The sequence below is a fragment of the Geotrypetes seraphini genome, chromosome 10, assembly GCF_902459505.1.
Source record: "Geotrypetes seraphini chromosome 10, aGeoSer1.1, whole genome shotgun sequence".
Lineage (NCBI taxonomy): Eukaryota > Metazoa > Chordata > Amphibia > Gymnophiona > Dermophiidae > Geotrypetes > Geotrypetes seraphini.
Genome location: NC_047093.1, coordinates 28,095,905 through 28,105,988, shown reverse-complemented (window position 1 = coordinate 28,105,988; position 10,084 = coordinate 28,095,905). Strand labels below are relative to the sequence as shown.

Genomic DNA, 10,084 nt, shown 5'->3' with positions numbered 1-10,084 from the left:
GGACAGGTGGGACTTTGGCGGGGACGGGTGGGATTTCTGTCCCCGTGCAACTCTCTAGTATGAATTCAAGAAGGCCTGGGATAGGCACGTGGGATCTCTCAGGGAGAGAAAGAGATAATGGTTACTGTGGATGGGCAGACTAGATGGGCCATTTGGCCTGTTTCTATGTTTCTCAATTATAATATATATAATTATCCTTATGTTTATGTAATTTGTTTTTAGGTTTTGTAAACCACTTTGAATGGTTGTTCTAGGAAAGTGATATATAAATGTTTATCAATAGCAGGGGCCAGGGGTTCTGTTATTAGAGTGAATAATAGAGGGGAGATGGGTTTTATATAATTTCCTTACCTAATTAATAACATTTTTGCCAAATCTGATTTTCTTAACTGAATAATTTGCCAGTTTGCACTGTAGAAAAGCTTTCTCACCATCTGACAATAAATATTAAGTTGGCATTTTATCTTCCTGAGATTTATGTATTACCTTCCCAACTATCTATATATTATCCTGGGTTTGCCTTTCTGCTACTAAGCCTTTCTGATCCTTATAAATCAAATTGGTGAAACTTTATACAACTCAGACATTAGACATTTCACATAGCACTTCACGTTGACATTTAGCAGTGAATAGGGCTATAGGTCTTCCTGACTCTGTTTTCCTCAGATTTAGACATTACAATAATTTCCGGTGTTTTCATTAAAATGGGCAGTCTATCTTCAGATTTACATTACATTACATTACATAAGTGATTTCTATTCCGCTTGTGCCTTGCGGTTCTAAGCGGATTACAAGTTAGAAGACTGGACATTTCCAGTAGCATTGCAGTACATATAAACAAGAATGCGTTAAGTTACAATTGTTGTTCTGGACTTTTCCAGGATAAATTGGTAGTAGATAGTAGATAGTGATAGGTTGTTTAGATGAATAGAGATAATATTGTCCGGATTCTGTTGTTTAGACGAGTAGAGATAATACTGTTCGGATTCGGGTGTTGCTGGTGGTGGTGTTTGGGTAGTCATGAGAGCATTATCTTAAACTTTTGTGAGGTTATGATGATGGGAAGTGTTTTTTGAAGAGATGAGTTTTGATTTCTTTTCGGAATGCTTTAATGTCTATTGATTTGGTCAGTAGATTGGTGATGGTAGTATCGATCTTTGCTGCCTGTGTCGCTAAAAGGCTGTCATATAGTTTCTTTCGTCGTGTTCCTTTGAGAGGGGGGTGAGTGAATAGGCTCTGGGTTCTCCTTGATCTGTGTGAGAGGTTACGGTGTAGTCTGTTGTTTAGGTAGCTGGGTGCTGTTCCATGTATTACCTTGTATAGTAGACAGTAGAATTTGAACTGAGATCTTGCTTTTATTGGTAGCCAGTGTGGGTCTAAGTATGCTTTGGTGATGTGGTCGTATTTGCCTAGTGAGTAGATGATTCTGAGGGCTGTGTTCTGAACTGTCTGTAATTGTTTTATCATGTAATTTGGGCATGATAGGTATAGGCTGTTACAGTAATCTACAATACTCAGTACTAGGGATTGTACTAATATCTTGTATTGATCTTTGTTGAAGAATTTTCTTATTTTTCTTAGGTTACGTATTGTGAAGAATGCTCTTTGGATGATTTTGTGGATTTGAGACTGCATTGTGCAATTTCTGTCTAGTAGGATTCCCAGGATTTTGAGTGTGCTTTGCATTGGGTACTTGATTGTGTTTACTTCTAGTTCTGTGAGAGATGGTTTTTTTTCCCTTTCCAGTAGTAGGAATTTAGTTTTTTCCGAGTTCAGTTTTAGTTTATGACTTGACATCCATTTTTCTACCGTTTCCATTATCATTTTCAGGTAGTTTGTGGATAAGGGGTCTTGAATATTAAAGGGGAGGAGGATAGTTATATCATCTGCGTAGCTGAATGATACTGTGTTTAGGGCGTCTAGGGTTATGCCTAGGGATGCTATGAAGAGGTTAAATAATATGGGTGATAATGGTGATCCTTGTGGTACTCCACATGGGTTTGACCATGGGTCGGATACGTGCTCTTTTGATTTGACTTTGTATGTTCGTGTTTTGAGGAAGCTTTGGAACCATTTGTGAACATTACCTGAAATTCCTATTGCGTCTAATATCTGGAGTAGTGTGTGATGGTCAACTAGGTCGAATGCCGCAGAGAGATCGAGTTGAATGAGAAGCAGCTTGTTTCCTTTGCTGAGGTGTTGTCGGGCAATGTCTAATAGTGATACCAATAGAGTTTCTGTGCTGTGGTTGGATCTGAATCCAGATTGTGATGGATGTAGTATGTGATGGTCTTCAAGGTAGTTGGAGAGGTGTTGTGCGACAAGGCCTTCTGTTATTTTAATGTATAGAGGGATTGAAGCGATTGGTCTATAGTTTGCAGGATTATCTATAGGACCTTTGGGATCTTTTAGGATAGGTGTAATTATGATTTCTCCTAATTCCGGTGGGAAATGACCTTCACTTAGTGTTGTTTGAAGCCATAGTGTGAGGCTAGCTTTAAATTTGGTGGAAGCTGTTGCTAGTAAGTATGAGGGACAGTTGTTCAAGTCACATGAGGATTTGCTGTATTTTTTGTAAAGCCTGTTCAAGTCTGACCATTGTATCTTTGGGAAGTTTGTCCATATCCTGTCTGCTGGGATTGCTTCATCTGTTTTGGGATTAATTCGTATTTCTTCTATGTTGATTCTTGAATTGTTGAATGTGGATCTGGTTGTGATGATTTTGCGTTTGAAGTGATCCGCTAATTGGGTGGCTGTGGGGGTTTGGTTTCCTTGGGTGGCGAGAAATGGTTTGGTATCGGTGAGATTTCTTAAGATGTCAAAAAGTATTCTTGTGTCTGGTTTTTCTGTGCTGATGAGTTTGGAGTAGTAGTTTTTTCGTTTTTCCTTCAGTTTGGTATTGTATTGTTTGATTAGGATTTTCCATTCATCTTTGATGTTGTTGTGTTTTTGTTTTACTATGGAAAAACACATAGGCCCAGATTCTCAAAACTTTAACTCCATCGCTAAACTGTTTTCTGACGGTTTATTCTGCACGCATTTTAGCGGCAGATTATCAAAATGATTTATCTCTGTTTTTAGCGAGGTTTCTAGCAATCTCCGACACTGCCATCCAAATGGGCTCTTCAGCATTAAAATGAGCACTCCGGTGGATTATTAAAAATCGCCAAGCCATTTTCTAACAGTGGCGTTGGTTTTTGGTGACAAAAATTAGCGACAGCAATGTTTAAAACCCCGGTATGACAGTCTGCTAGAAAAGCTGTTTTGAGAAGCAATCACCCCCCCCCCCAGAGATGCACATTCTTTCCCGCTGCCAAGTGAATCCCACCCTCCAGCAGCAGGAGATGCCCTCTCTCTCCCGCTGCCAAGAGAAACCCCCCCCTGGCAGTGGGAGAGATGCCAATTCTCTCCTGCTGCATCAACACCCCCCCCCCTGCCTTCGACTCCTTTCCCATTTAATTAAATGGCTGACCGAAGGGATGCTCTACTCCCTCTGGCCAGCTGGCCCACCTCTTCCAAAATGGGCCTTCCTCTCTCTGGTGCATCCTGGGATGCACTGGGGAGGGGGGGCTGAGGCTCCGATTGACCCAGATTGTATAAGATCCCTCCTATGGGACATATGTTCTGTTCCTGCCCGATTATAACACGTTTTTGGAAGAGGATTTTGCAGCATGTTTTTGATCTTTGGCAGGTGCAATGTACCCCGTCCCCTTTGCTTTTGCTTTCCAGGCGTTGCTGCAGTACCTAAAGGTTTACGAGATTTCCATAAAATTGCATTTCTTCTAGGAGTTAAATCTATTTTGTTACTTTGGCTAACCCCAGAAGCTCCTTCACTGCTTCAGTGGAGGGCTTTGCTCTTCCAATATTCGCAACTGGAAAGATTGCGTGTTCCTGATTTGAACACTCCAAGGGGAGAAAATTACAAACTATATGGGAACCCTTTTGGAATTCCTTACACCTACTGATAGAAGTTGACTGTTGAACTTGTAACTTTCCTATTTGGAGCTACAATTAGCATAATGCTGTATACTTGGTGGTTGTTTTTTCAGATGTTTTTCTGTATTGCGGGGGGGGGGGGGGGGGTGAAAGAAAATGTTAAAATTGTTTGCTCAATGGTTTATACATTTCTGGATCTTGCACTGTTGTGTGGCACAAGAATGTTGGTAAATTGTTGTTTTTTTCATTGTGCATTTGAGTAATTATATTATATACTAGTCTTATAGCCCGTTACATTAACGGGTGCTAGAATATATGTGTGTGTGTGTTTCTCTTTATTTCTTTTTCTCTCTCTCTCTCTCCTTAGCCGCATTCTTTCTTTCTGTCTTTCGTTTTCCTTGGCTGTCCATCACCACCCCTTGCCTGCTCCCCCTGTCCATTCTCCCTTCCTTTTACCTCCCCTGTATCCACCACCACCCCTTCACAGCTCTTCTTATGCAGCAGCAGCCCTTCTCCCTTTGTTTTACCTCCCCCCTGTCCAGCAGCACCTTCCTTCTCCCCCTGTCCAACATTAGGCCTCCGTTCCTTTTTCTTCACCCACCCCCTGTCCATCAGCACCTCTTTCCTTCTCCCCCTGTCCAGCAGTAGGCGTCCCTTCCTTTTTCTCCCCCTCCTCCTTCTTATCCCTATGATACAGTTACCTTGCTCTGCCCCTGATCAGAGGTTCCCGTCAGCTGCCCAGTTGCACCCATTGGAAAAGTTCCCTCTGCGGTATCCCGCACCCCTCCTGACGCGACTCCCGCTGTCTTTCTTTCTGTCTGTCTCTGTCCCTGGCCCCCTTTGTCTGTTTGTCTTTCTGTATGTCTCCCTGTACCTGTGTCTTTCTTCTTATCTTTCTGTCTCCCTTCCTCCCTCTGTCTGTCTGTCCAAAGCAGCATTTCCTCCCCCTCCATTTCCCTCCCCCCACACCAGTTCCCTGTGCACCTGCCCCTGTGTCTTTCTTCTTGTCTTTCTGTCTCCCTTCCTCCCTCTGTCTGTGTGTCCAAAGCAGCATTCCCTCCCCCCACACCAGTTCCCTGTGCAGCAGCATTATTGTTTCCTCTACCCCCTTTCCCTTCCCACAGTCGCGACTACAAACGCGGGCCCAAGTCCTTTGCCGCCGCCTACTTTCCTTCCCTTCCTGCGGGTCCGACTACACATGACGATTCAAGCAGCGTGTCCAGCAGTCTTCATACGCTGCTTCGGGTCCTTCTACTGGCCTGATTTACTCTGGCACGTCCGGAGCAAATCAGGGCAGTAGAAGGGCCCGAAGCAGCGTGTGAAGACTGCTGGACACGCTGCTTAAATCGCCAGTCGGGGCCGCGGTAAGGGAAGGGGGGGCGGCAAAGGACTCGGGTGCCGGGCAGCGGAAATCTTCTTCTACCTTGCCTCTCCTCCACCTTCGGGAGTCAGCGCCAGGAGCTTTAACGGCTGGTGGTTCCGCGTTGAAACAATCGCGTGCCTCTTTGAAAACTGTCACGCCGCTGGAGCCGGGAGGCGACGGAGAGGGCAGGGGGTGAGCCGCGCATGCGCACTTCCTAGCTACAGCTCACGGAAAATGGACTCACGCTTAGGAAGTGCGCATGCGCGGCTTACCGTTTTATTATATTAGATTCTTATTTCTAATCTTAATGTATATTTTCTGTAAACCGCTTAGAACCTAACGGATGTAGCGGTATATAAGAAATAAATTACATTACATTACATATATATATATATAAAATCAACAATGAAGAAATAGAAGTTGTTGATAGCTTCGTTTTCCTTCGGTCTCTCATTAATCACATTGTCGGTTGGACAGCAGAGATCAAGCGTCGATTAGCACCGGGGCATGCAGCCATGGTGAGCATTGACCAAATATGGAAGTGCAAGGAGATCTCAGTCACCATCAAACAAAGACTGATCATTAATTTATTTATTTCTTCCATTTGTGCGTCGCACATACCTATTCAAGCTCTAGGCGACATTACAGGGGAAGAGGTTAGAAGAGGGTAGGGAGGATTATGGAGTGGAGAGGAGAGAAGCATGTAGAATATATCTTAGAAATTCCTAACTTTACAGATAGGAGCACCATCTATGTAAATGATATCTAAATGAATTAAAGTAATATGTAAAAAGGAATAGAAGGGAGGAACCGTTAAACAATAGAATTGTGTTCCCAATCACAACATATGGCTGCGAGACATAGACGCTCACAAAAGCAGATAGAAGAAAAATTGATTCCTTCAAGTTGTGGTGCTAGAGAAGACTTCTATGAATCCCATGGATAGCTAGGATCACCAACAAAGATGTTCTTGATCATATAAACCGAGTTATCCCTGGAAGGCAAGATTACCAGACAGAAACTGACCTATTTTGGACAGATGGGCAGACTGGATGGGCCATTTGGCCTTTATCTGCCATCATGTTTCTATGTGATGAGGGTGAATTCACTAGAAAAGAAGATGCTACTTGGAATGGTCAGTGGTAAAAAGAAGCAGGGGAGACCAAAGACCCATAAGAATATAAGCCATGCCTCTGCTGGGTCAGACCAGAGGTCCATCATGCCCAGTAGTCCGCTCACGCAGTGGCCCATCAGGTCCAGGACCTTTATAGTAGCCCTCTATCTATACCTTTCTATCCCCTTTTCCTTCAGAAAATTGTCCAATTCCTTCTTGAACTCCAATACCGTACTCTGCCCTATCACGCCATCTGGAAGCGCGTTCCAGGTGTCCACCACCCTTTGGGTGAAGAAGAACTTCCTACCATTGGTTCTGAATCTGTCCCCTTTTAATTTTTCCAAATGCCCTCTCGTTCTTGTAGTTGTTGAAAGTTTGAAGAATCTGTTCCTCTCCACTTTCTCTATGCCCTTCGTGATCTTGTAAGTCTCTATCATATCCCCTCGAAGTCTCCGCTTCTCCAGCGAAAAAAGCCACAGTCTCTCTAATCTTTCAGCGTATGAAAGGTTTTCCATACCTTTTATCAAACGCGTCACTCTCTTCTGAACCCTCTTGAGTATCGCCATATCCTTCTTTAGGTATGGTGACCAATATTGGACATAGTACTCCAGATGCGGGCGCACCATCGCCCGATACAATGACAGGATAACTTCTTTCGTTCTGCTTGTAATACCCTTCTTGATTATTCCTAGCATTCTATTCGCTTCCTTAGCGGCCGCTGTGCATTGTGCAATTGAAAGAAGCTGTGGAAAACAGAGAAGCATGGCGAGGACTAGCCTACAGAGTATCCAAGGGTCGGACATGACTGAATGGATAGTAGTAGTAATGATAAGGGATTGAACTGACAAGAGAATGGAGAGTAGCATTGTTCCCATTCCTCACAAAAATTAAAAATATTTTTTCTTTATTACATGCAACAGGAGGTAAAAATGGAGGCTGTTATAGGGGAAAGCACCCTTCAGAGATTCAAGACAAGGTTGGATAAGTTTCTACTGGAACAGAATATACACAGGTAGGCTAGACTCAAATAGGGCACTAGTCTTTGACCTAAGGGCAATGGGCCACTGGTCTGACCCAGCAGCGGCAAATCTTATGTTCTTATGAAGTAGTAGCACAGCAGCCGCAGTAGGAAGAGGTGGCAGATCAGTGGCGTAGTAAGGGGGATACAGGCAGTGCGGAATGCCCCGGTGCCAAATCATTGGGGGCGATGGCACCTCTCCTCCCTACCATACCATGCCACCCTCATGCCATCCCTCCTCCCCCCACCCAGTACCATCTTCGCTAGTGCAAGCAACTTCTGCCTGGTTCCCCTCTGAATCATTTCCAGGTCACAGGGCCAGGAAGTGATGTCAGAGGGAATCCAATGCTGGTGCAAGGAGTATGTTTGCAGAAGCCACTCATGCTGGAGAAGATTAAGAGGTACAGGGAGGGAGGGAGAGCGCAAGTGTAGAATGGGGGACATGAAGGAACAGGAGGGGGGTGCAAAAGGAGTGGGGGCACAGAAAGGAGGGGGGTCCACTGCCTGGGTGCCTCTTACCCTTACTATGCCACTGCAGGAGACTGTTGGCAGTGCTGGGGATTGGGGAGAAGGGACATGCTGTCTTACAAACTGTGTTTTTTGGTTTGGCTCCCTGGCTAGCTTTTTGCTTAATTGCTGAATCCTTACTCCCCTCTTCACTCTTGGTAAAATTGCAACCCTCTTCTTTATCCTTGGCTTATTCCTTGGCTACCAGAGCAATATCCTGCAGGCAGTCCAGAATACAGTGGTTTAGTATGAGTGCATGCTCCTATGCCCTGGGATGCTAGAACATGTTCTTCAACTCAGCATATAAAGAAGTCTCGCCTGTAGAGGAGAGTGGGAAGTGGGAATCAGTAAAGGGATGGTGGGTGAGCCAAACCTGCATAGAATGGAAAATAGCTAAGGAAATGTGCATTGGACCTTGCAGGGGAGTGGAAGGAAATAGAAGGCTGGGAAAATGAGAAGCAGGACAATAAAAGATTTAGGGAGTAGAGCAGGCCAAGAGCAATTAAATGCTCTGCCCCCCCAATACAAAGCATCAAATTATGCTTATGCAGGAGGATAAAAATTAAAAAGTACAGGAGGATGGAGGGGGAGATGAAATTAGGGAAAATTAAAAAAAATAATAAGAATGGAGGAAGTGTGTGTAGATGGGCGGAAAAGAAGCCCTGCTTGGAGAAAAGTGGTATAAATTGCTTGACTGGAAGGAGGGAGGAAGAGAGCACAATGCTGACACACTGGGAGGGAAAGGAGAGGATGACTTCCCTAGCTTTTGATTTTTACATTTTCCCTGCCCCCTGCTCTTGACATTTAGATACAGATGTATTTTGCTTTTCCTTCTTTTTTTTTTTTTTTTTTCTTGTTGTGCGTTATGAGTTTAGCATCCCCCGTCCCCCAATCATTTTTCCAAAGTTGGCCCCTATGTTTTTAAGGGCACAAGACGACCTTCAAACACAATCCTGTACAAAATTACCGCCACAATGCCTAGCTCCGGCTGCGTGGGCCAGTGAGATGAGGAATCTTGAGCGGTTTTATTTTTAGGAAAGGCTACGCGCGCGCGCGCGCTGGGCTGCCACGTAATAATGCGGACGGAGGCTGGAAGAACGTGGGCAGGTAAACGGGTTAAAAAGGAAACGGAGCGAGGCGGCGGCAGAAGGGCAACCGCGCCGCCGAGGACCCATCCGCATCCCTCCGGCGCCAGAAGTACTCATCCCAAATGTGAGGCACTGGGAGGGGGGCGCGCGCGCGCGGGAGGCGGACTGCAGCTCGCGACTCCCAGCCCTAACGAACGTGGGAGGAGAAGGAAGACGCAGGAATCACCACAGCAGATGGTAGAGGCGGCGGGCGTTGAGCGCGCGCGGCAGCTGCGGCAGGTGGATCCGGGTTCCGGATCCTTGTTCTCGGCGAGGTCGTAGGAAGAGGATGGGCAACGCCGACTCGAAGCTCAACTTCAGGAAGGCGGTGATCCAGTTGACCACCAAAACCCAGGTCAGAGACCGAGGGGGGGGGGGGGAGATAAGGCGCGCAGAGCACTGGTCGGTAGAACGGGAGGGAGGGAGGGGGCATAACGTGTAGGCCCGGCGGGGCAAAGAGAAGTGCAGTGTGGGCCCGGTGCTTAACATACCTTGATGGTGGGGGAATAACCAGATCTCGGTGACTCCTTCAGCCCTACCCGGAAAGAAAAAAGAAAAAGAAGACGGTGTAGGATGCTGCATGTCCGTACGGACGGTGCTTTTGTTGACCGGGGGCAGAGACGCTACCTGGACGCCGGGGCTCGTAAGCATCCGGGAAACGAGCCAAGCCCGGCGGGCGGTGTGGTGCACAGGTGCAGCGAGAGGAGGGGCGTCCCGGTCCCGGTCCCAGCAAGTAGCTGGGTCTGGACAATTCTCCTCCATCTAAGGCTGACGTGTTCCTGGAAATTAACGCGCGGAAACGGTCAAAGAGAGACTGGGAGCGCGCAAAGAATTTAGTGGGAGAGAAGCGCAAACATATGGAATGAGGCGTTGGAGGGAAACCAGGAAATGTCAAGGCAATGGTTACAAGCGTCTCGCAGATCTACAGGCTTGGAACGCTGGAAACCATTTATTGTCTCCCCCTCCCCCCACGACACTGAATTTATGATGAGTAGATATAGGAACCAGCTCTGTGGGTG

At 46.0% G+C, this 10,084-nt stretch overlaps 1 protein-coding gene across 1 annotated transcript in view; it reads left to right on the top strand.

The window, feature by feature from the left end:
• The first annotated feature begins 9,015 nt into the window (after window positions 1-9,015).
• HID1 (HID1 domain containing) overlaps window positions 9,016-10,084 on the top strand; it is an 87,115-nt gene continuing 86,046 nt past the window's right edge. Inside the window, exon 1 of the mRNA XM_033961768.1 lies at window positions 9,016-9,420. Coding sequence (XP_033817659.1) covers window positions 9,355-9,420 — 66 coding nt within the window. The 5' untranslated portion in view covers window positions 9,016-9,354. The remainder of the gene's footprint in view (window positions 9,421-10,084) is intronic.